Source organism: Nicotiana tabacum, chromosome 10 (assembly GCF_000715075.1).
Source record: "Nicotiana tabacum cultivar K326 chromosome 10, ASM71507v2, whole genome shotgun sequence".
NCBI classification, from domain to species: Eukaryota; Viridiplantae; Streptophyta; class Magnoliopsida; order Solanales; family Solanaceae; genus Nicotiana; species Nicotiana tabacum.
In genome coordinates this window covers 55,642,594-55,670,423 of record NC_134089.1, presented here as the reverse complement: position 1 = coordinate 55,670,423, position 27,830 = coordinate 55,642,594, and the positions used below count along the sequence as shown (strand labels likewise).

At 38.6% G+C, this 27,830-nt stretch overlaps 1 protein-coding gene across 1 annotated transcript; it reads right to left on the bottom strand.

Moving 5' to 3' along the window:
* Positions 1-10,621: 10,621 nt before the first annotated feature.
* Positions 10,622-12,797, bottom strand: LOC107765014 (zinc transporter 6, chloroplastic). Its single transcript, XM_016583585.2, is given in 3 exon segments — positions 10,622-11,088; positions 11,925-11,998; positions 12,001-12,797. Coding segments are annotated over 3 exon segments (996 nt in total). The 5' UTR covers positions 12,608-12,797; the 3' UTR covers positions 10,622-10,773.
* Positions 12,798-27,830: the final 15,033 nt, after the last annotated feature.

The window sequence follows — 27,830 nt, the reverse complement described above, 5'->3', positions numbered from 1 at the left end:
TAAGTAACCATTGTAAAGATGGACCTGAGGGTATGAAACCCCTGCATTTTGTATTGTTTTGATAAATGAGGAGACGCACATGCTAGGTGACGAGCGTGTGGGCGTGCACTTGTTGGAATTGTGACTGGTCCGTCCCGTAGCGACTACTAAGCTGCGTATTTGATTTGAAATCTTATGATATCCCGTATTTTAGAGATTAATACTATATTTTGGGTTGTATGCCATGTTTGGGACCTTGTGCCGACCTATTTAGACCCTTAGGGGCATTTCTACTATTTTCCTCACTCTATTTGTTTTGAAAGCATATCCTCAGTCATGTTTTACCTGTTTATTGTTTAAATCAGATTTTATCACTCTACTTCTTAATATGTGAAAAATGTTTGGCTGAGTTCCCTGAATTCCACTAATATGCCCAAGTGTTTGTGAGGTTAATGACTGAGAGAGGTTGAAGACCTAATGGTGAGGATTATATATATATATATATATATATATATATATATATATATATATTATGGATGGGGTTGCACGCAGTAGCAATATTATATATATTATGGATCGGGTTGCACGTCGCAGCGATAATTATATGGATCGGGCTACACGCTGCAGCGATATATATATTAGATCGGGCTGTGCGCCGCAGTGATATAACGCTTGGGATGTAGGAGCCCCTCCAGAGTCTGTACACCCCCAGTAAGTGTAGTCGACTATAAACTATGGATCGGATTGCACGCCGTAGTGGTTATTATGATTATTAATATTATGAGATATTATTGAGCCGGAGTGCTGAGTATGAGTACTATTGACAAGAGCTGAGTCACGAGTGACTGAGAGGCTTGCCCGATAGGCTATATTTATGAGCGATACCTTGTTCGAGGGGCCCGTTTATGATATTTTGATGCTTTCACTCTTATTTATACTGAGCCTCTGTTGAAAACTACTAAATAAATGATTTCAGAGTATTTTTAATTGAAACTGAAGTTTTTACGAGATGACTGCTTTTAAATTGCAGAATTTGACTTGAAATTTCTGTTGAGATTTATTATATGATTTTTACTACTCGTCACTGCACTCAGACCTTATTTACTTTAGTTACTTACTGAGTTGGCGTACTCATATTACTCCCTGCACCTTGTGTGCAGATCCAGGTGCTCGAACAGCAGAGTGAGGGTTCCCAGCACTCTCAGAGTTTTACCGGAGACTGCAAGGTAGCTGCACGGCATTCGCAACCCTACTTTCCTCCTTCCTATCTTAGTTTTCTGTATTTTTAGACTTATTATATATTAGTAAGTCAGTTGGGTTGTATTTAGAGGCTCTTGACTTGTGACAACAGATTGTTGGGCTGTGTTGGTATATTTTGTACTGTTTTCCGCATATTTTCATTGATTTATATATTTCATATGAGAATTCGAGACTTAATCAATTTTAGAAAAATAGTTTTATAAAAGAATTCACTGTGGTTAAATATTGGATTGGCTTTCCTAGTACTGTGATAGGCGCCATCACGACCGGAGTATTTGGGGTCGTGACACCAACTCCCCAACACAATGCACAAGAACCAAATCCAGTAGAGGAAGAAGAAGAACTCCCACAAAAAGGTATGAAACCGAATGTGGAGTTTTCAAGCCTAAACGAAGTAAAAATACTTCTCTTCCAAATATGTGGAGCAAGAAGTACATCTTCAGCTGCCCCATCACGATGTACAAATGCTCAATGCACATACGTTCACCCCAAGATCCAACTGCAGGAAAGCAAGCAGTGATACTAGTGCCATCAAGGAGAAGGAAGCACAACTCTATAGAATTAGACGCCAACACCAACCAAAACAAATCAATACAAATGAATAGGCGCACTAGTATAATGTTCTAGAATGTAAGGGGAGAAAACAATGATGATTTTCGTAGGAACTTTCGGGAACTTATTAGTACACATAGGCCATGCATGGTAGCTTTACTAGAAATCAAGATGTCAACCCATGCTACACTACTCAATGATTTTAATTTTTCGGAGTTAATAGAGGTACCAGCTGAGGGGCAAGCAGGTGGCAGGGCTATCCTCTATAACCCCATAACCTCATCACAGTGCATCACTTTACTAGGAGAGGGAAAGAAATACATGCAATGCTTCAGGTATGACCCTATAAAATACAATGGCTTTTTAATTCTATATATGCTAGCACTAAGTCAAAATATAGGGACATAATGTGGGATAACCTAGTTTCCATTTCTAATAATTATAAGGGACCTTGGTGTCACACCTCCTTTTTCCGGCACCGCGAGGGGTGAAGGAGTTTTTTCCAATTAAGGGACAATCGAAACGGGATTTGTTTATTTATTTCAGAGTCGCCACTTGGGAGATTTAGGGTGTCCAAAGTCACCAATTTAATCCCGAATCGAGGGAAAGAATGACTCTGTATTACAGTTCGCGACCGTGCTAGAACCAGAAATCCGGATAAGGAATTCTGTTAACCCGGGAGAAGGTGTTAGGCATTCCCGAATTCCGTGGTTCTAGCACGGTCGCTCGACTATCATATTTGGCTTGTTATCTGATTTTATACCATTATGCGCTCATGTGCAATTTTAACTCTTTACCGCTTTTATTATTAGACTTTTAAAAAAAAATGTGAACATCGTTTAAAACATGTCTTTGGATTACGTCACATGAAATGCACCCGCAATCCGGAACACATTTTTATTCAATGTTTTGGGATTTAGATTTGGGTCGCATGAAATGCGCACCCGAATTTAAGAAGATAATTTTAATAGAATCGCGTCTAAAGTGTCTAATGCGTCATTATCTTTTGGGAAGGCCGCGAAATTTGCTAAACGGCCGGTCCCGAATTTCTAAGTATTTCGATAACCAATTATTGAGGGCCCCGCATTTTGTGTTTTCCTGAGCGAGGCTCATCTCATTTTTATTTTAAAGGAATCATCCTGTAGTAACTATGTTTTTCTATTTCCGTCCGTCTCTAAAATGAAAGAATATAATCCTAATTAATTACATACTTGAAAAGGTTATCACTTAGTAGTTATTAGCTTGAGACAAGTGTTAGTGAGAAAGAATATTACTAAATTCGAAATCACAAATAAAATATGGAATTGACAAGTATTATCAAAAGGAAACCAATTATCCTATAACTAATCTAATTCATCCATTGAAATAAAACTTTTACAAATAACTAAAATCAACAATCAACCTTTATTACTGATGTTTGCTAAGGTTTACTAGACTTAATCATTAACTCAACTCGTTTGAGCCCAAATTGTGTCTATTGGATTAATGACTTCAGTGATTAGTACCACGATCTTAACTTAAAATGTAGTGTGTCTACAGATTCTATGGAATTACTAACCATTTTTTTTTTTTTTTAAGATTTGGCAGAACTAGACCAACCAAACCCCTTTTCAACAAATAAACTGCCTAAAAGCCTAATTCACAAAAAATTAGTTCAAACCCATGCCTTATCTTCATATTTAAGACTAATCTACCTTTTCAGATACCATCTCCAACTATGATTACTTAAACTTGTTCAAATCCAACCATTCAATATACTTACAACGAAAAGAAATTCTAAATACCATGTATTTTTTAAACAACTAATAATTTACAAATTTGCAATTTACGAACAAAAGAAAACAGTTCTAATGTACATACAAACAAATAGACAATTATAATGAATTTAAAACTTCAATTCTTCATTTCTTTGTATTTCATGCTTCAAATTTCAGCCTACGAGAACCAGTGTATCAAATTTGTGTACCTGGTATTTGGAAAGCAAAGAGAAGAAGAGGAAGTTCAGTATAGAACAACAGCAATAGCATACACAGTAGCACAGCAGTACAACAACCACCAGTAGACCAATAGTCAATAATAACAACAGTAGGAATCCCAGGAGTAGATCGAAAATAAGAAAATAACCCCCAGCAACTCAATACAATCAGTCTTCCACCAAACAGAAACCCAGAAAAATACTAAACTGAAATCCAACAGTCAAAATGAGACACAGACATATGCAAGGGAACAACAGTTCCTGATCTATCAAACACTCAAAAACAACCTGAACTCTTAATGAACAAGTTCATCCTTAACAATCTGACTCTAGCTCTTAATGTGAAAAGGTTTCGATTTTTCTGAATATTAGAGTTCTTTTGTTCTATCCCCTTTTTTTTCTTTTTCAGTCTCCTTTTTTCAGTCTAGATTTCTCTCTCTTTTTCAGTCTGCTCTTTTTCTTCTAAAATCTGTTTTTTCTCTCTTTCAGATAATCTGTCCCTTTTACTCTGTTCCCAACATCCCCTTTTATACAAATTGTTCCCCCTCCCTCCAGCCTACTGCCCGGACCCCCTTTTTCCTTTTCAAATCAGTTTTTTTCCACTCAAATAGCACTAAAGCTGTTTTCCAATGAATCAGCCACTAAGGAAAAAAATTTCCTTAAATTCAGCCCCCCATTACCTTTTGTTCCCCCTTAATGTATTAATTAATACCCCCATTATTAAAGCATTAATACTAAAATATAAACCTAACTGTTTCAATCCCAAATTGCCCCTGAAAAACCCTTAAACTGCAGCTATAACCAATTCTCCTAAGTTCTGGACTGAATTTTAACTAAAATGCAACCTTCTAACTCAATAATATCCAATTAACACTTGTAAAACTGAATTCAAACCAATGTCATATCCACATCAAGCCCTAGTATTCAACAAGAAACATTATGACTTAAACCATTAATCCTATCAGATAATTCTGACCTTTCATTAGATCACGCAGGATTACAATATAGATGAAGGATTCAGGGAACAGACTGACTAAAGCAAAATAAAGGAACAATTTCAATACTTTGAACGAAACCAAACTGAACATTAATACCACACAGAACTTGACAAAATAGTGAAGCTAAAGTTGAAACTTGAATCAATATGCACATGAATGAACATCAGGAATTCAAGTTCATTGTCATTAGGATGAAATGTCCTGAAACCAAATGGCCACGGATCAATTATACACAACAACGTTTGACAAACTTTCTGTTCAAACAAGAGTGCATTAATTGACGAGAACTAATTTAATTGACTACTTAAAACAAACGATAACAGTCAATACAAAATAAACGAACAGGCTGTTTCAATCAACAATAATAGGAACATGGACTTATAATAAAATAACTAATCGACGAACTTAACCGAATCGATTACACACATTGTAAACAATTACAACAAACAGAAGCAAATGCTAGAATTGGATCAAATAAACAGGTCTAGCGGAGATGAGAAGAATTTAAAAACAGGGGAAATAAATAAAGCTAAGCAGATATATAGACAGAAAATCATAAATATAAAATAAAGGAAAAAGAAAAATACCTCATAACCTCAAAATTATACGGACCCAGGCGCGAAGTCAGACCTAAGCATTTTGCGGTCGAACAGACTTTAATTGAAGTGTTCTCAACTGAGAACACCTCGATTAAAGTATATTAGACCCCAACCCTTCAATTAATTTGGACAGACTCTATGATTGGAATTTTTAGGGTTCCGTTTTCCCAGATTTAGGGTTCGATCACTTCTAGGCATATTCGAAGGGAATCAAGGGTGGTTTTAGGGGTGAAGAAGGCCTGGGGGTCACCTGGTATGAATTTGAAACAGATCTGGTAAGTTCATGTTTGACTCGAACCTTCAAATGAAGATTCGAGAAGTTCCAGGAAGATTCGAGCTGAACTATTACCAGATTCATGACGAGGGTGGTCAGGAGAAGCTGTGGTGTTAATTTGGTAATAATCAGAGTAGGTGAAGTTTCAGACGAACTCTTCGACTGCAGATTCGAGAAGATCGGTGATGATTTGAAGGAAACTAGCCTCAGATCTGGAAAGAGGATGTTGTGGGGAAGCTATGGTGTTAAGGTGGTGGCCGGCGGCGTAGTTGCCGCCGGGTTTCAGGCGAAGGGGAGCTAAGGCGGCTAGGGTTTAGGTCTGTCTCCAAAGGAGACGATGAACAGGAAGCGGGGGGGTGTTTGGTTTGGGGGGCTGGGGTAGGATATTTAGTTTATATAGGGGAGGGGTGGTCTGATCTGGGCCGTTCGATCAAGAGAAATCGAAGGTCCAGATCAACTCACTTAACTCAACGGTGTCGTTTGGCTGAAGTTGTGGGATGGGTTGGACCGGTGTGGGCGAAATGGGTCGGGGCTGCTTATGGGTTAGGGTTGGTCGTTAGGGACCGTTGGATTGATTTGGGGTGGACGGTTGTGATTTTTGACGACGAAACGACGTAGTTTCGACATCACACTACGTCGTTTTGCCTGTCTTCGAGGCTGGCTGGTCTGGACCGGGTGAAGGTGAGACTTGGGCCTGATTTTGGCCCAAATTGAAATGGCCCAACCAGGCTTTCTCCTTGTTTACACTTCCTTTTTTTTCATTTTCTTTTAATTCCTAATTACTAAACTTCCTAATTTGAATAAAAAAATCAATATTAACCTTACAAAATATTAATTACCCTTTAGCAACCATTAACACACAAGACAAAACATTAATCACACAATGACACATTTAAATGAAAAAATAGGATAAATGCATATTTTTTGTGATTTTCTTTTTTAGAGCTAAATGACTGTTTAATTAATTCTTAAATGCATAATTGAATCCTAGATATGCATGCAACATGTATTTTTATTTTATTTTTCATTTAACTATAACAAAGTAAACATTCACGGACAAGACACAAGTAATTATCCAAAAATACCACATAAATTCTAAAAATTGCATACAAAGAAAAATTATTTGTGATTTCTTTAGGAGTAGTTCTTGTGAGGCAAAAATCACGTGCTCACACTTGGTTGGTAGGTGGAGATTTTAATGATATTTTTAACAGTAATAAAAAGATGGGGGGAAGACCTATGAAACTAACTAGATCTTCTAAGATATGGAACTATGTTAATAAATGTAATCTCATTGACCTAGATTTTAAGGGATGCAAGTTTACATGATCAAATCATATGAGAAGAAAAAAAAGGCCTTATTATGGAAAGGCTTGATTGAGTGTTTGTCAACGAAGAGTGGCTACAAACATTCCCTAATGCCACAGTCACCCACCTTCCCAAAATATATTCCGACCATAATCCTATTCTAGTCAAATTAAATAACCCTTACAATAATTCAAACTGACCCATTAGGTTAGAAAACATATGGTGTACGCATCCTGAATTCCCCAATGTGGTGGCATCAAAATTGAATAATAAAGACCTCCTAGAAGCTACAAATTCTTTTACTAAAAATATCATAGTATGGGGAAAATCAACTTTTGGTAGCATTCTGAAAAATAAAAAAGGATCCTAGCACGACTAGCTGGTATCCAAAATTCTATCAATTATGGACACAATTATTTCTTATAAGATCTTGAACAATTCCTAACAAATGAATTCAATAATATCCTCAAATTGGAAGAGGATTATTGAAAACTTAGATCTCGTATTAATTGGCTTAACGATGGAGATGCAAACACTAAATGTTTTCACATAGCATCATCCAATAGAAAAAGATAAAATCATATCAGTTTTTTTAAGAATGCTCAAGGTAATTGGATTGACAATCAAAAAGATCTTCTTTATTATGCTCATGACCATTTCAAATCTGTGTTCACTACTAACCACTTTTTAACAAATTAGTCCAGCATTAAGCTGGGTACCGCTTGCTTTGACAACATAGATCTCTCTGCGCTAGAAAAACCATTACTAGATAGTGAAATCAATTCAGCCTTGTTCTCCTTCAAACCATTTAAGTTACCTGGTCCCGACGGTTTGCACCCTTTTTTCTACAAAAGATATTGGCATATCGTAGGTAAATCAGTCTGAACCTTCTGCCACAAAATATTCGATGAAAATGGAATCCCTAGTGAAATAAATATCACATACTTGGGTCTAATTTCAAAATTTTCCAATGCAAATAACCTAAACAATTTCAGGCTAATAGCCATGTGCAACACTATTTATAAAATTATCACAAAAATTATAGTAAATAGACTAAAATCTTTCTTGGACAAGCTAATTAGCCCTTCCCAATCAAGTTTCATTAAAAATAGGAGAGCGAATGATAATGCCATTATTATCCAGGAAGTAACTAACCATTTTAAAAAAACTAGTGGTAAAGTTGGAGACATGTTAGTCAAGATCGATCTAGAAAAATTTTTCGATAAATTGGAATGGTCATTTATTTAATGAATATTATTATACTTTAAGTTCCCTACAAAGATATCTAAACTTATTTTGTCTTGCATCACTACAAGCTCAATAGCAGTTCTAGTAAATAGATCCAAAACAAACTACTTCTGCCCTAGTAGAGGTATCAGGCAAAGCGACCCGATATCTCCATATATTTTTATCTTATGTATGGAAATGCTATCTAGGTATATATACCATCAAGTTGACATCATGGATGGGATACCATTAAACTATGTTCCAAAGGCCCCCATTTGTCACACTTATTCTTTGCAGATGATCTAGTTCTAATGGGAAAATCAAATAGCAAAATATGTTCCACCATCCGTAAGGGTCTAGACTTTTTTTGTGAAATATCTGGACAAAATATCAACTACAGTAAATCTAGAATTATTTTCTCCAAATATTGTACTAAAGACTATATTGCCAACATCTCCATAGGATTAGGTATCAAAAGTAATACGTCCTTTTGAAAATATTTAGGTTTTCCAATAATTAATGAGAATCCTACACACAAGGACTACCAACACATTATCGATAATATGCGTGCTAGATTATCAGGCTGGAAAACAAATTGTATGAACTTAGTACGGAGAGTCACTCTGATTTCATCATCCCTTTCAAGCCTCCCAACTTACTATATGCAATATATCCTCCTATCCCCCAAAAATCTTAAAATAATTGATAAATTACAAAGGAATTTCGTATGGGGTACTACTGATACCAAAAAGAAACTACATCTTCTTAATTGGGATATAGTCACAAACAAAAAAGAATATGGTGGATTGGGAATAAAGAAAGCTAAATCAAAAAATTTAGCCATACTAGCTGGTCTACCATGGAGATTAGCTAATAATCCTTCTTTACCTTTGGGCACATGTCATCACCAACAAATATAGTAATCATTCTAAATACAACACTTCCTTTATCTGAAAAAGCATTACCACATGATGGTTAATTGCCAACAAGAAGTAGCATGGTCTATCCATCATAATTAATATTTGGGATAGTAAGTTGATCCCTAACTGTACTCTTAGGAATTATGTTACAAGACCCCTCAACAAACATGAAACTACTGTATCAGTTAAAAATATTATTTCTAACAACGTTTGGGACTTGGGGGGAAATTTCGTTTAATATCCCTACTGGTATACAAGGAAGGATTACTGCCATCATTATCGACCTAGGGGCTAACAAGGACACCTTAATATGGGGTATGAGCAATAATGGTACCTTCACAACAAATTCGTGCTATGACTTAATTGACAAAAGTGCTCCTACACAGAAAAAATTTAATTGGATCTGTAAACTCATGTGCTTTAAAAAAATCAAACACTTCTTCTGGCTTTGTCACCATAATAGATTACCTTGTAGATATCATTTGGCACGCATAAGAATGAACATTAACGAATTGTCTACTATTTGTAGAAAGGATACTGAAGATATTAGTCATATATTTATGGGATGCTTTTTGGCCAAAAAATTATGGGAACAATTAGGTCTAGTGATTAAATGTCCGAACAATAATGACTGGCTAAACTATGTTAGGGAGCTAGCTCCATGCATACCTAGTAACCACATCTCTTGATCTAATGTATTCCTATTTGTCATTTGGTGTATCTGACTAAGTAGAAATAACAATAACATAAACAACACTTCGAAAGGAATTTACATACCCTTTATATTAAATCAAGCCACTCAATAGAAGCTATTGACTGACTGTGAGACTAATCTAGACAGGCAAATTCAAATAAGAGTTGGCTCAGCACCATGTACAGGTTGGTACAAATTAAACATAGACGGAGCATTCAAAGGGGGGTGAGGGTGGGGGTGGGTGGGTGGGGGGGGACACATGGAGAAGTAGGAGGGGTTTTTAGGAGCTCCAGTGGGGAATGGGTCCTAGGATTCCAAATGAAAACTTATGCAAATTCACCCATCCAAACCGAACTACAAGCCCTCTACCAAGGACTACATCTTGCTCATGACATGAAGCTGCAGCCTTTAGAGGTGGAAACAGACGCCACGCAGGTAATTATCTATATTAACAATGGCTGTATAATTTATGACTCTATCATTAATACATGCAGGTGGTTAATCTTCGGAATGGGCATGATAGTGATCCAGCATAACTTTCGTCAAGGCAATGAAGTGGCTCATCATTTGTAACCCATGCTTCCATGCTTCCTAGTATCAATAAACTCTATCGTCTAGTTAATCCTCCAACTGATGTCACGACCAGGATGTGGCGGACAAGGTGAGAGACGTTCATGTTAAAACTGTTTCTTCTAATGGTTGTAGGCATCTGGCAAAATTTGGTAACCAAAATGTTGTGCATGGGTTATCCTCTCTATGTAATGATCCTCTGGATCAAAACTACTCTAGTGTGTAATTTCTCATGAAATAAATTCCTAGTTTGTAAAAAAAAAAGAAAAAAGAAATAGTTTTATTATTTTATTTTCCTTGCCGAGGTATCTATGTTTGTCTGCAAAGGATATAAAAATACACGGACAAAATTAATGACAAAACCTAAGTTTCTAGTTCCAAAAAGCTAACAACTAAGGATACACAAGTTTATTATTTTCAAGCCCAAAGAGCAAGGATTGACATAGATGTAGAACCAAGAACAAGAGCTAAAAAAGATGCCTTTTTCAAGAATGGTTGGCCACTCATCACTTTGTTGTGAAAGAAATCAAGAGCAATAAGATCAACGAGAGCCATATATATAAGTATACCAGAAGACAAAGATCCCAGTAAACCTTCAAGGATTAATGCATTTGGGCTTGTGTCGTCGTACCCTGTTATTGAGAACATTATCATCCCCAATACTATAACCATTGGTGTTGTCACTGAGAACATGAAGCTCATGTAGGCTTTCGTTCCAAAGCAAAATCCCGCCTGTAATAAGCATTACTATTAATTTTTATTCTATTAACGTTTATTACATGCTATGAAATTTTAAGTTAATTAAGTTCTCATCCTTGTATTTGAAATTTGTACTTTACCTGCCAAACACTTGTCCGCATATGCAGTTTCTTTTTCTTATTGAACAATAGGATATAGCGAACAAATATAGGACCAAACCTATAATTCCCTTTTGACAATCCTTAGATGAAGCTTTAAAATATATATAAATAAAATTTTATATTATTAGTTTAATTACAGTTATAATAAATTTCACACCATTTTTGAAGTTAACCATTTAATACTTATTTCAGAGAGCTACAGACAGAGGCCTTTTAAAGATGTGATTGTATAAAAAAGTTTCACGGTTAATGCATAAAAACTCATTAATTACTTGGGTAGTAGAATTTCAATCGAGCATCTTTTTAAAAGTACTCCCTCCGTTTACTTTTACTTAGCACGTTTTGACTTTTCGGCCCCTTAAGAAATAATAAATGAAGTGTATAATTTATCATGATACCCGTATTGATTGATACATATTTTATTAGATTTGAGAAAATAATTTAAAATGAGTAATAAATATTGTGGGTACAACATGAAAAAAAATTGTCTTTCTTTTAATATGCGTAAAGTGACAAGTAAAAATCAAAATTAATTTTTAGTATATATTTCAAGTAAAAGTGAATGTGAATAGAGGGACTATCTTTCATACTTAATTAATTAAAAAAAGAACATATTGTTAGCAGCATGAATTTTATATGAATATCTATTGCTAAATGCTTAGAGCATGTATCACAATTTAGAAAAAGCAATAAATGATGGTTAATAACCTGAGCAATGCAACCTCCAAGACCCATTCCTTCAAATATCTGGTGAAAGGATAGTGCAGCCACAAGCGGTCTAAAGTGCACTCATTCCGAGACATCCCCAGAGTCACCCCTATTATAACAGAATGAAAAATTATTCCTATTTCCAACACCTGCGATACCAATCTCTGCTTCAGTTTCACCAATTCCTCTTCCTCGATGATATCCCCAGTATCCGTTTTTTTACTCACCGTTTCTAATTCTTCACATGTCACAACTGGTGTATAATCTTTATTACGATTTTGACTATGATCAGCCTGCCCATGACTTTCCACATGAGAAGTCGCCGTCAAGTCAACTAACAATGCCATTAATACACCGATCAATGTTATGAGACCGGAAAACGGGAAATCCTTCCATGGATGACGGAAAGAAACCTGACAATCGGAAAGAGTATTAAAGGCATCTGGAAGGACGTGAACGAGCGACGTGGAAAGAATCACACCAGCCGCGAAGCACTTGATTATTAGAATTGTCTTATCGTAAACCGGTTTCCCATGAAACAAGCGGGCTAAAAAAACCGGTAACGTTACGCCGATAACACTAGTGAAGAATATCATGAATATTGAAACAAGTTTGAGATTTGGTGCCCCTTTACTGCCTCTACAGGCTAAAGCTCGCGCTGTATCGGTGACACACAAACCCATTTTTATGTCTTCGATCGGTTTTGGGTTTTGATTTTGAGACAGTTGTTTCAGTGGACTGGTTCAAGGTTGTTACTCTCGTTTCTCGTAATACTCGTAATAATAGCAAATGTGTTGATGCATTAGTGATAAGACTGACTTTTTTTTGGGAGGAGAATGGTTGGTGTGGCGCCCGCAATTGTTTGAGATAGTTGGGATGGTTTTGGAAGAAATTAAAGCGGAGGACACCACTATAAGCGTTTTGTTTTGTCAAGTTACCATTAGTACTGTTACGCAACGCCTTCCTGATGATTTTTGGAAGGGCAACGTAAGGCTAAGCAACCGATGTCAGGGCGGTTGCTGTCCGCCAATGAGGTCCTCGCCGCACGCTAGACTAGATTGTCAGTGCCGTGCGGGAAAACCAATGTCGTAAGCAAATTGCGGAAGCTGAGAGAGAATTGGGTTTTGAATGATGATGATGATTTTATTGCTGAATGAAAATGCTGATTACAATGATGTGGTGTCGAGGGGGAGAGACACCAGAAAATGCTGATTGAAATGTTTGATTGTTTGGTCCCCCTTAATAATGCTTAAAAAAATAAACCAACATGACAAGACTAGTCCTAATAAAGCTGTAGAAGCACACTGAAATGAAAATGATGAAAACTAGTCTATGATTACAATGAAAAGGACTTAGATTATTACAAGGAAAAACTAAGTCCGATGGCAGCATCTTTGTCTTGCGGGTCTGCGCGCGCGTTGCTGTGGGCGCGCGCGACACTTGATGTGCTGGCCTGAGGCTGGGCACTGGTGCTTGGCATCAGGGTCTGTGCGCGAGGCACTGCTGGAATGGGCCTGCAGCTGGGCGCTGGCGAGGCATCAGGATCTGCGCGCGCGGCATTGTCAGGGCGCGCGGCGCTGTTGTCATTGGCCAGCCCTTGGGCGCTGGCGAGAGGCATCGGTGGGGCGACAGAGGCACATGCGCGCTTGTCGCTTGGCGCAGCCAAGACCACGGGGCCGACCATGGCGCTAGGCATTGTGAGGCTTGCTAGGCCGCCATGGGGCGCGGCCAAGGGGTCATGGGGCATGTCTGGAAAGCAGCCCATGACATTCTCCCCCACCTGAGTTGGCGCCGTCCTCGGAGCCTTATGATGATGATGATGATGATGATGATGATGATTCTGATGGTTGTTGGATGGGAGGTCTGCGCCCCTCTGTTGTTTGAGCTTGCTGTTGTAGCGAAGCAATGATTTCATGCGGCTGACATGGAAGACTGGATGGATCTTCCACCAGGATGGAGTTTTTACCTGGTATGTGGACTCCCCAATGCGTTTTTCAATGGACAGGGGCCCGATGTATTTTTGTTGCAGGCGAGGGTCATGGGTCCTTTCTGCAAACAAGTACTGCTTTGGGATGCGTAGCATTACTTTGTCCCCTGGTTGATGTTGGGAAAAGCAACGCTTTTGTTCGGTGAACCTTTTTGCCCGCTCTTGGGCCCTGGTGAGATAGCTCCGCACTATCTCCATGTTGCGCTCCCATTCGCTCGAGAAGTTGGAAGCTCGAGGAGATTTCGGCATGGTTGATGCATTCACCGTCTGCAGGAGAAGCGGTTGCTGTCCGGTAACAATTTCAAAAGGGCTCTTGTTTGTATGATGGCTCTTTTGAGAATTGAAACACAGTTGAGCAGCATCCAGGAGCTTCACCCAATGTTTCTGTGATCCGGTTGCGAAGTTGCGGAGATATTCCTCCAGCATGTCATCGAACCGGTCTGTCTGGCCATCCGATGGTGGATGGATGTCTGTGTTGTGACTCAATGTTGACCCAAAGCACCTGAAGAGATGGGTCCAAAAGTTGCTAGTGAAGCGTGAGTCGCGCCTACTAACAATGTGTTTGGGCAGGCCCCAATGTTTGACAATGTGCGAGAAGAAGAGTCGAGCTGTATCTTCTGCTGAGATGTTTTGCGGGGCTGCTATGAAAGTTGCATAGTCTGAGAACTGATCTATGACAACCATGACGGATGCAAGATTGCCGACTTGGGGCAATCCCGTGATGAATCTGAGGGAAACACTTTCCCATGGTCTCTGAGGGACATGTGATGGCTGCGAGGGTCCCGGCTGTGATGAGTGATCCGACTTGTCCTTGTGGCATGGCTGACAAGTCTTCACACGATGATGAGCGTCACCAGTCTTTTGAGGCCGATGACATGATGGCTGATTGTTGCTGCGAAGGGTAGCCTGAACCTGGGGTTCATGTCTGTTGACTACCTTCTCCAACTGCATGGCCGAGATGTTTTCAGCGGCCATCTTTATGGGAAAGCATGGTATGGTGCAGGGCTTGGCCCCGTTTTCTCCCATCATCAGGAGCATGTTGGCAAATGGTACTGGAATGGTGTTGGTTTGCCTCATGAACTCCAAACCCACTATGATGTCGAAGTCATCTATGATTGCGATGCGCAGGTCGATGCTTCCTTTGTATGGGCCAAGTTTCACTGGGACATTTGTAGCTGTTCCACCCAATGTCTGAGGTGGTGAGTTGATAGCCTTGACACGGCCTTTGCTCTTTTGTACCACAAGACCTAGGCGCTCTACTTGCGTTGATGACAAGTAGTTATGGGTGGCACCCGTGTCTATCAATGCGTGAAGGGGCTTGCCGTTCACTTTCAATTCGACGAACATTAGGGTCCTCGCTTGCTTAGGAGGTCCTTCGTCCATCTTTTCTTTCCCTTTCCTGGTGATCGGGACTGATGTTTTCTTAGGAGGACATGCACTGGTCCCCGCTAAGGCATGAGGGATAGAGCCAACAATTGCATTGAAGGCGCCTACCTGGTTGTCTTCAGATGTGTCTGATGCATCTGTCTCATCCTCGACAGTCTGATGAGCATTGACCTTGATGTTTGGGCATTCATTGTTCCAATGTGCCCCGCCGCAATGACGGCATTCTGAGGGAGGCTTTCTCCCCTGATTGTTGTTGATGGATGCAGCACTGTTGCTGTTGGAGGGAGGAGTCTTAGTTTTGGATGCACTCCGATCTCCCCCACTTTTGCTTGGGCCACCATTGCTGGGATGGTGCCCGTTGAATCCCCCTCGGACAGACGGCTGGGGCCTGTCGTTCGGAGTTCCCAAATGATAGTCGCCAAGGCATTCTGCAGCTTGAATGGCCTTGGGCAGGGTGTCTACCCGTTGTCGCTGTAGTTCCATACGGGCATGAGGTTTCAAACCTTCTATGAATGCGAAGAGTTTGTCTTTGTCCCCCATGTCGCGTATGTTTAGCATGAGTGCGGAGAATTCGCGCACGTACTCCCTCACTGATCTGGTGTGGCGGAGGTCCCGTAGCTTTCTCCTGGAATTGTATTCCACATTTTCGGGGAAGAACTGCAGGCGTATGGCTACCTTCAATTCGTCCCATGTCTGAAGGGTATCTTCACCGGCCTTGATGGCTTCGTGTTTGACCCGCCACCAAAGTTTGGCATCGCCCTGAAGATACATGGCAGCAGTCGCTACCTTTTTGGATTCCTCCAAATGGCCCACGGCATCGAAGTATTGTTCGATGTCGAAGATGAAGTTTTCCACTTCTTTAGCATCCCGGGATCCGTCGTATGGCTTTGGCTCCGGTATCTTAAGCTTTTGTGGAATGGGGGTGAGATCTGCTGCACCCCTGATGTGATGGTTGCCTTCTCGAAGTAGGCTCTGTAAGGCAGCATTGACAACGTTGAGCTTGTCAGTCAAGTCGTTTATGGTTTGCTGCATGGCAGTTAGTCTGTCTGCCTCATGTTGCTGATGGGCTAAATCGTCGGCACGCTCCTGTTGGAGGTCCTCAAATTTGCCATGGATGTTGGCAGTTTCAATGGCTGCCGTTTGTCGGTCCTCGTCGGAGTCACGACTGATGTTTGCAATGTCATTTTCGGCCTGCCGCATTCGGCGGTCCAGGTCGTCCAACCTTTGCACTAGGTTGTTGCTTTGATCAGGCACCGTTTCTACGATGGGTCGTAATCGGTCAACCGTCTCTTCTAGGGATGCTAGACGCTCCCCATGATTCACCATGGTCAGAAATGGTGATGATGGCAAATGTTTTCCCTCGTCCGATGTCGAGCCTAGGCTCTGATACCAACTGTTACGCAACGCCTTCCTGATGATCTTTGGAAGGGCAACGTAAGGCTAAGCAACCGATGTCAGGGCGGTTGCTGTCCGCCAATGAGGTCCTCACCGCACGCTAGACTAGATTGTCAGTGCCGTGAGGGAAAACCAATGTCGTAAGCAAATTGCGGAAGCTGAGAGAGAATTGGGTTTTGAATGATGATGATGATTTTATTGCTGAATGAAAATGCTGATTACAATAATGTGGTGTCGAGGGGGAGAGACACCAGAAAATGCTGATTGAAATGTTTGATTGTTTGGTCCCCCTTAATAATGCTTAAAAAAAATAAACCAACATGACAAGACTAGTCCTAATAAAGCTGTAGAAGCACACTGAAATGAAAATGATGAAAACTAGTCTATGATTACAATGAAAAGGACTTAGATTATTACAAGGAAAAACTAAGTCCGATGGCAGCATCTTTGTCTTGCGGGTCTGCGCGCACGTTGCTGTGGGCGCGCGCGACACTTGATGTGCTGGCCTGAGGCTGGGCACTGGTGCTTGGCATCAGGGTCTGTGCGCGAGGCACTGCTGGAATGGGCCTGCAGCTGGGCGCTGGCGAGGCATCAGGATCTGCGCGCGCGGCATTGTCAGGGCGCGCGGCGCTGTTGTCATTGGCCAGCCCTTGGGCGCTGGCGAGAGGCATCGGTGGGGCGACAGAGGCACATGCGCGCTTGTCGCTTGGCGCAGCCAAGACCACGGGGCCGACCATGGCGCTAGGCATTGTGAGGCTTGCTAGGCCGCCATGGGGCGCGGCCAAGGGGTCATGGGGCATGTCTGGAAAGCAGCCCATGACAGTACTTGTGCTTGTGAGATTAGTGGTATTTGCGTGTGAGTTCCATTATCACTTTTGACGAATCTGCTAAAGGTTAATTTAGCAAACACTTTCTCTTATTTTATTGGATTGCCTTTCATTTCATAAAGAAAATTTTGTCCAACTTCACGTTGGAGGGCAAGTGATTTCTTAGTCGATATGGGTTGCTTGGTTCGCCAATAGAATAAGATGTGTTACTATAGTCAAAATCAAATTGTCGTGCAATTATTATTAATATGTAAATCTTGAATAGCGTACTATCTTATCATATACTCCCTCAATTTTATATTAAATGAGGTGTTTGGCTCGGCACGGAAGTTTAAGTAAAAAGAAGAAGACTTTTGAAACTTATGGTCTTAAAAACTTAAGGTCATCTCCAACCTTATTCCCATTTCTTTTTGGGATAATTTAGCTCCAACCCTCCCCCATTTTTGTCCCTAAAATGGGGATAAATAGTGTTCCCTCAAATATGGGGTACACTATTCATCTCCCCTGTTACTATTCATCACTTTTTTATTATTATTTTATTATTTAATCTTTTAATTTATCTCTTTATATATATCTAATTATGTTTATGTAATGTCTTTATAACATTAATTTTACATCTTAACTTTGGTGTATAATTTTGATAAATTAATTTTCGTGCATTTATTATTTTTATGTAAAATTGTAAGTTAATTTTATTATAAGTTATAATTGTACAAAAAATATATAATTATCTCAAAACATGAATGGTGCGAATATAAAATATTAGATGTTGCAATGACTTCACTTTTATTTGAATTATTAGTTAATCTATAATAATTGCTTACAAATTATATTATTTAAAATTTTATAAAATTGTTTTAATGGAAATTACAAATTAATAAAAATAAAAGATGGAATTTGTTTAATGGAATGAAATTGAAATGAGAGATAATAATATAATATAGAAGAGAGAGAAGAATATAAAAAAGTTTGGGAAAAAAAATGGGGGAATGGTTGGAGTAAGTTGTCCCCAAAATGGGAAAATTCCCATTTTGGGGACCAAAAATGGGGTAAAGGTTGGAGATGCCCTATGGGGTAAAAAGTTTGTGGGGCCATGACATTTGTGTGACTATAAAAGCTTCTCATTAAGGATAAATGGATAAAATAAAATAGTTTAAAGTTAAACTATTTCCAAATTTAGAAATACATCATTTGTTTTAGAACAGACTAAAAAGGAAAGTATCTCACGAAAAGAGTATTTGGTACGCCCTCATAGTGACCAGCGAGATTCTTGCCACCTGTTAGCCACGTACACAACATAGGGGCATGAGATTCGAAATGGTTACATCCCAGATAGGCTATAAATATTTTACTTCTAACAGTGTAACAAGTTATAGACACTCTAAACTACATAAAATATTCTACAAGTTACTTTCTTAGGTATATTCATGTAGGATCTGTATACTCCCTCCGTTTTGTATAATATGAGGTAGTTTGATGCGACATGGAGTTTAAGAAAAAAAAAAGATTTTTGAAATTTGTGGTTTTAAAAGCTTAAGGGGTAAAAAGTTTGTGGGGCCATGACATTTGTGTGGCTATAAAAGCTTCTCATTAAGGGTAAATGTGTAACATGAAAGAGTTTAAAATTGAATCATTTTCAAATTTAGAAATGTGTCATTTCTTTTGGAACAGACTAAAAGGGAAAGTACCTTATTTAATATGAAACGGATGGAGTATATATTAAAAGAATAAAGTTTTCATTGTGATTAAGCCAAGTGACAAGTTATTATAAAGCCGCTTGGCAATTTAGGAGAACATTTATAATAACATTTAATTTAAACTAAAAGGTAAGATTTTTTTTTTTGAAATTTAAAGCTATATCTATATATATATATATTAAAGCAAGAAAGTTTGCACTGTGGTTAAGCCAAGTGGCAAGCTAATATAAAGCCACTTGGTAATTTAGGATAATATTTATTATAGTATTTAATTTAAATTGAAAGATAGTATTTCTTTAATTTAAATAGAAAGATAGTAAATAAGATTCTTTTGAATTTGAATGGAAAGAAAGTTAAATTTGAATTGATTGATTAATTAATTATGAAAGCTAATCAACACATAAATGTTCCAATTCAAACGAGAGATTCAACGAGTGAGGCGAATTGTTCTAAATAATGAGAAAGAGTTTTTTGAAATTTGATTTCACAACAAAAACAACAGAAAAAACAAAAACATGTTTGTTACCAGAAATAAGACTAAAAAAATCTAGGTTCAAACCCATATTCATAATTAGCGAGTTGTTGGATCAAAACTTAACTTTCGTAACTATGGTGAACAATAGTGTTCACTTCTCCGTGTGCCTAAGGCGTTAATTCAATAAATTTAAGTATAACAAATATGAAATTAAGATTTATATTATATTAGTAGTGATAATAGAAGAGAGAAAATATAAATTGAAGCATCAACTTATATAGTGATTAATAAAGGAAAATATGCTTTGGTGATAGGGCATTTTTTTCACCAATCAGTAAATTTAATGTTGAAATCGATCTATATTTATATTTATATATATTATACATATTAAAGGAATAATTTGCATTGTGGCTAAGTTAAGTGGGCAGTGGCACGCTACTATAAAGTTATTTGACAACTTAGGATAATATTTATAATAATATTTAATTTAATTTAAAATTAAAACATAATTTTTTTAATTTAAATGAAAAGGTAGTAAATAAGATTATTTTGAATCTGAATGGAAAGAAAAAATAATAGTCTTATAATGATATAACTAACTACCCTATCTTAATTAATAAGGTTCATACCACACAAAAAAAAAATGAATTGAAAGATAAAAATAACACGCCTATCTTAACTCATTATACATATAAATATGGAGGTATTATCAATACATACTACGAGTAGTACTCCAATCAGCTAAAATAAAAAATAAAGATAATAAATAAATGATACTCAAAAATATTATTGATAAATTTAAATATTAATTTGACCATTAGAATAAAAAATAGTGAATATAATTTTTATTACAAGAAAAAGAAAAACTAAATTCATCTATTAATCGGAGTTGTGGGCAATAATATGAACAACTCTATGTTATGGGTAATGCAATAACATGAACAAGGAATCAGAAAAAGAAGAAAAAAATATGTAATTAAATAATTGAAGTAGTAGATGTATTCATAATGATAAGACTTATTTGATTTTTGAGAAGAGAAAGTTTTTAAAATAATAATGAGAAAGTTTTAAAAATAATAATGAGCTAAATAATACTATATAAATAAGATACACGTATTTATAACCGTTATAATAGATAAAACTAAAAAAATATAAACAATTGACATAATTCCGGGAAACAAATTAGAAAAATTTAAATATATTTTAAATTCTTATATAGTTAATTTAAATGGAAATTTAAAGTCAAACTTCCATATAAATAAAATAATTATATAAAATGTTATAGTAGAGGGAATAATATAGATTGTGGGGGGGGGGGGGGGTATAAAGATAGTGTGGGTAAATTGATACTTTTAATTAATTTAAAAATAAATTAAATTGATGCTCAATTAGCATTTCAGTTTTGAGAATCAAGATGTGAGATGTATGTGGTTTGGAGTTGAATACTATTTTCAGAAAAAGAATGGTCACATAAATGCAGTTCGATTCGATCAATTTTAAAGCAACCCCAATAATATTGGAAGGGAGTTGATGAATCATAAAATTATACAAGAATAAAGGAACTGATGACATATATTTCTGTGGGGATAATATTTTAAACTATGAATCGACTCAGACATCGGTTGTACCCTGATCAATATTAGGAAAGCTGTAAATCGAAGAACGAATTTAAAACTAATGGAGGCACTAGAAATGTGGAAGAAGAATAGCATCTCTATGTATGTATGTATGTATGTATGTATGTATGTATGTATGTATGTATGTATGTATGTATGTATGTATGTATGTATGTATGTATGTATGTATGTATGTATGTATGTATGTATGTATGTATGTATGTATGTATGTATGTATGTATGTGTGTGTGTGTGTGTGTGTGTGTGTGTGTGTGTGTGTGTGTGTGTGTGTGTGTGTGTGTTAATTAGAATAAAATAGATTTGAATAGGGTAAACACATAGAGGAATATAATTGCACTATTTGGAATTGATATTTACACAAAATAAAGTGAATTACAAAAATCATAAGGTAAGATTCATTTAATTAAGAATTACATGTAAGAACTCATCTTTCTTTTTTTTAGTGTGCATAGAAGAAAAATATTTAAAGTAGGTTAATATTTATTTAATTATAATATATTAATCTTAACTATATCCCAAAGGTATCACTTAAATTTTTAAAAATAAAGTGACTTTAATTGTGTGATTAAAATTGAGGTAACTAGCAAAATTATTGAGCAAATTACGATCCAACTATTGTATAAGTTGGTAATTCCCAATAGTTAGAATATATTGGTTGTTAATAAATTATAATGTATGTATATAATAATTTGTCATTGTGTAATTTTAGGTTGGCATCAGTTGATGTTGATGAGAGAAGTTATTATATTGAGATAATAATATAATATTTTTTTTAATTTTGTTACGACCCAGATTTTCCACCCTCGGGAATCGGATTTTGTCACGACCCGAATTTCCTTAACTTTTAACAGTTACGAATTAACATTTGATCAACAACGGAATAATCATAATAAACAGAAATGCAGAAGATGAAAGCTAATAGTTTAACCAAGTACTAGTACAGAATCCAACATACAACTCTACCGAGAATTGATGTCACAATGTCACGGACCATATAGGAATACTACAAACAACGGTCTGAATAAAAATACAAATCTATCTCTGAAATACATAAAAACAGGATGGAAAGATAGAAGGGGACGCCAGGGCATGCAGACGTCTGTAGGACTACCTCGGGTCTTCACCGCTGGACGGAAGGCAGCAGCCTCACTATGGTCCAAAAGCTCTAGCACCGTGATTTGCACACAGTGCAGAGTGTAGTATCAGCACAACCGACCCCATGTGCTGGTAAGTGTCGAGCCTAACCTCAACGAAGTAGTGACGAGGCTAGGACAAGATTACCAAATAAACCTGTGTAGTTATATCATATACAACAAATAATAACGACAGAAACTAGCAGTTAAAGACGGGGACGGTAAATATCATGTACAAATAGAAATTCAGTAAAGAAGCATATGGAACAACAAAATTCAACTTTAAGCAATAATAAGGAGAACAATAACAAGTGCACGACATCCCCCTTCGTGCTTTTACTCTCGTTCTCACCATAAGAATCAATATATTCGGCGCGACATCACCCTTCGTTCTTTTACCTCGCATAATCATGGCACGACATTATCCTTCGTACATGTGATGACCCAAAAGGTCATCACTTGTTTTAGAAATAAATTCTGTGTTCTGAGACCTTAAAAACCTCTTTTAGTATCTTTAAGTTGACTTTGGTCAACATTTTGGGTAAACGTATATGGACCCATGATTTGACGGTCCCGGAAGGTCCGTAGGAAAATATACGACTTGGGCATATGCCTGGAATCGAATTCCGAGGTCCCAAGCCCGAGAAATGAATTTTTAAAGAAAATTATTTTCTAGAATGTTTATGAGTTTTTGGAAATGAAATGTGTTTGGAAGTTGTTGGTATCGGGCCCGTATTTTGGTTCCGGAGCCCGGTATAGATATTACATGTGGTTTAAGTCAAGCCTGTGAAATTTGGTAAGAAACAGAAGTCGTTTGATGTGATTCGGACCCGTAGTTGCAAAAAATTGATACTTTGAAAGTTTTCAGGTTTTTCTTAGATTTCTATGCTAAATTCGTTGTTAAAGGTGTTATTTTGGCACTTTGATCGCACAGATAAGTTCATATGATGTTTTTGAGTTAGTATGCATGTTTGGTTTGGAGCCCCGAGTGCTCGGGTGAATTTCGGATAGGTTTCGGAAGGTATTAAACTTAGATAAAGTTGCAAGTTTTCAGTTTCTGGTGTTCTGGAACTTTGTTCTTCCCGTTCGCGGAAGGACTCTCGCGAAAGCGGAGGGTAAGTCAGGCTGAAGGAATTTTCCTTCTATGCGAACACGAGACATAGGTTGCGAACGCGATTAAGGCCTGCCCAGTGATTTTAAAACAGAAGCAAAAACGGGCAGAACCCATTTACTTCATATTTTTGAAATTTGGGAGCATTGAGGCGATTTTCAAAGAACAATTTTTTTTACCAAAATACTGGTATATGTTTCTAAACCTTTCTCTTTCAATTTCCCATTGCATTTCATCAATTTTCATCTTAAAAAATCTAGGGTTTTTATGGTAGAAATTAGGAATTTATGTAGAGTTATGGCTTTTTGATAAATTGGGATTTAGACCTTGTTTTGGGGTCGGATTTCGAAACTAATTGCATATTTGGGCTCGTGAGTGAATGAGTGATCAGATTTTGGTCTGAACCTCGAGTTTTGACCAAGCAGGCCCGGGGTCAATTTTTGACATTTTGGGGAAAAGGATAGAAAACCTATAATTAAGTATTGGGTATGAATTCTTTAGCATTTATTGATGTTGTTAAATCAATTTGGACTAGATATGAGTTATTTGGAGGCCAATTCTAAAGGAAAAGCGGTGTTTGAGGCTTGAGTTGACCGTGGAAGTTTGAGGTAAGTGTTTGGTCTAACCTTGGCTTGAGGGATTGGAATCGAGTACTATTTGCTATGTGTTATTTGTTGAGTACGATATCTATACATTGGTATCAATCATGCCCGTGAGTCTTAAACTGATATTGTTGTGTTTTTAACAAGTACTACAAATGCTTAAGTTGTTGATTCTCTGTGTTGGACAAGAGTTATGATTAATCTCGTGAAAATTGCTTATGGTTGAATATTGGTTCTATACGAGGGTTCTGTTGTGAAGTTAAAAATTGAAACAAGTTTGGTTATAGCTGATTCCCTTGTTGGGATGTATTTACTACTTACTGTCGATTCCCTTGCCGGCATATTGTCATTTCCTTATTGTTCCTTGCCAGGACTCTTTTGTGATTGGTGTTGAATTGTATATTGGGATTGAGTTGCACCCGACAACAATACTATATTTGGATCGGGTTGCACGCCGCAACAATACTATATTTGTATCGGGTTGCACGCCGCAACAACACTATATTTGGATCAGGTTGCACGGCGCAATACTATTATATTTGGGCCGGGTTGCATGCCGCAACAGTGTTATTATATATAATTTGGATCGGGTTGCGCGCCGCAACATTAAAGGATAAAAGTGGTTATTGATTTGTTACGGTATTTCTTATTCTTTCGGCTGTGAATTTTAAATTGTTCTTTATGCTTTTCTCCTGAGTTACGGTTGGTAAATGATATTCCCCCGCAACATGTTTCCCCCTCCCATTCTTAACTGTACCTTTCTGCTTTATTTTCCACTGTATATGATATAATTGCACAGGTTTATTTGGTAGTCTGGTCCTAGCCTCGTTACTACTTCGCCGAGGTTAGGCTAGGCACTTACCAATACATGGGGTCGGTTGTGCTGATACTACACTCTGCACTATGTGCAGATCCCAGAGCAACAACATTCGGACCTTAGCTTGGGTGGCTGCCTTCAGTCCAGGCGGAGATTTCGAGGTAGTCGAGCAGGTGTCCGCGGGCCCCGGTGTCTCCCTCTATCCCTTCATCTTGTTTCATTTACATATTTCAGAAACAGTGTATTATTTATTTTTCAGACCTTGTTTGTAGTAATTCTAGACTGTCAGTGAAGCGTGGCAACAGTTCTGGGTAGTTTTGTTCAAGAAATTATGTTGGGATTATTTAAATGGTTTAATAGTTTCTTCCGCGTGTTTTAATTTCCCTGTCTATAACTATTGGTTCACACTTGTTAAAGAATTAAAATGAGAAAAGGTAATTTGTGCAAATGGTCGGTTTGCCTAGTTTTCATTAGTAGGCGCCATCACGACTCCCGAGGGTGGGAAATCCAGGTCGTGACAAGTTGGTATCATAGCTCTAGGTTACATGGGTCTCACAATTCACGGACAAACTTAGTAGAGTCTGAGGGATCGGTACGGAGACGTCTGTATTTATCCTCAGAGGCTACAGAGTTAGGAAAAACTTCATGTTTATTCTTTCTTGTCGTGCAGTTTGGTTTCTCAATGATAATTGAATTTTTACTATGTTCTTTCTTAGATGGCGAGAACACGTGTTTCCTTATCCACCGATCAGCAGCCCAAGCCCCCAGTAACAGCTCCCACGAGGGGCAGAGGGTGAGGTCGAGGCCATGCTAGAGGCCGAGGTAGGGGCAGAGCTCAGCCCAAAGCAGCAGCACTAGCGGCGGAGCCTCGGGTTGACTTTGATGATGAGGTTCCGGCCCAGAAAGTTCTGGTGGCCCCAGCTCAGGTCCAAGAGGGGTTTATTGCTACCCCAGTACTCCAGGATGCTCTGGTCCGTCTAGTGGGCCTTATGAAGAGTGTCACCCGGGCAGGCTTGCTTCCTATAGCAGCAACCATCTCTTAGGCTGGAGGAGGAGCTCAGACTCCTGCTACCCGCACTCCGGAGCAACTATGTCTGCCGATGCTTTGCGGAGATTGGACAGGTTCACCAGGCTCTTCACTACTACTTTCAGCAGTGCATCTTCTGAGGATCCCCAGGATTATCTAGACAACTATCATAAAGTTCTCAGGAACATGGGGATAATGGAAACCAATGTGGTCGACTTTGCTACTTTTCTCTTGTCTGGATCCGCCAAGACTTGGTGGAGAGATTATTGTTTAGCTAGACCAGCCGGATCACTAGCTTTGACTTGGGAGCAGTTTACTCAGCTATTTCTGGAGAAGTTTCTCCCTATCACTCAGAGAGAGATCTATCGGAGGTAGTTTGAGCATCTCCAGCAGAGTTCTATGGCCGTTACTCAGTACGAGACCAGATTCATCGACTTGGCATGTCATGCTCTTATCATACTTCCCACCGAGAGAGAGAGGGTGAGGAGATTCATTGAGGGACTCATTCAGCCTATTCGACTACATATGGCTAAGGAGACGGGGAGTGAGATTTCTTTTCAGGAGGCGGCCAATGTGGCTAGGAGAGTTAAGATGGTTCTATCGCAAGGGGTGGTTAGGGGTCTGACAAAAGGCGTCGTCATTCAGGCAGATTCAGTGGTGCCTCGTCTAGAGGCTGGGATTCGTATGGTAGAGTCTATCTTCCTAGACCTTTTCAATCAGCACTTCAGGTTTCTCATGGCGTTTCAGGAAAGGTGGTTCTCATATGCAGTATTCTGATCAGTATCCCTACAGTGCATTACTAGATTCTATCAGTGCACCGCCGCTCCAGAGTTTTCGGGGTGGTCAGTCAGGTCACTTGGGTCAGTCTCAGTTTCCTCAGCCGCAACACTCAGGTGGATGCTTTGAGTGAGATGAGTATGGTCATATTCGGAGGGCTTGTCCGAGATTGGTGGGTATTCAGTCGCATCAGCAGGATTCCCGTGCTATGGTTCAGGTTCCAGGTGTTCCACCGCCTGCTCCGCCAGCTAGAGGTGGAGGTTCTAGAGGTGGAGGTAGAGGTATTAGAGGTGGAGGTCAGGCAGCTAGAGGTGAAGGCTAGCCAGCAGCGGGCCGTCCCAGAGATATATTTAGGGTGGTGGGGCCCAACCCCAAAGTTATGCTCTTCCAGCCAGACCTGAGGCTGAGGCTTCCGATGCAGTTATCACAGGTACTGTTCTAGTTTGTAATAGAGATGCTTCAGTTCTATTTGATCCGGGGTCTAAATACTCCTATGTGTCATCTTATTTTGCACCGTATTTGGTCATGCCTAGTGATTTTTTGAGTGCTCCTGTATATGTGTCTACACTGGTGGGTGATTCTATTGTGGTAGATCGACTTCATCGTTCCTGTATAGTTGTGATTGGGGATCTTGAGACTCGTGTAGATTTGTTACTTCTGGACATGATTGATTTTGATGTCATATTAAGGATGGACTGTTTATCACCTTACCATGCTATCTTGGACTGTCATGCCAAGACTATGACCTTAGCCTTGCCGGGTTTACCTCGTTTAGGGTGGAGAGGGACTCCTGGTCATTCTACCCGTAGTGTTATCCCATATATGAAGGCTCGGCATATGGTCGAGAAGGGGTGTTGTCACACCTTCTTTTTACCTACACCCCGGAGAGGTATAAGGGAGTTTTTCCAGTTAAAGGACAATCGAAACGTGATTATTTTATTAAAAAATTCAGAGTCGCCACTTGGGATAATTTATGGTATCTCAAGTCACCGGTTCAAATCCCGAGTCGAGGAAAAGGTTGACTTTGTATTACAG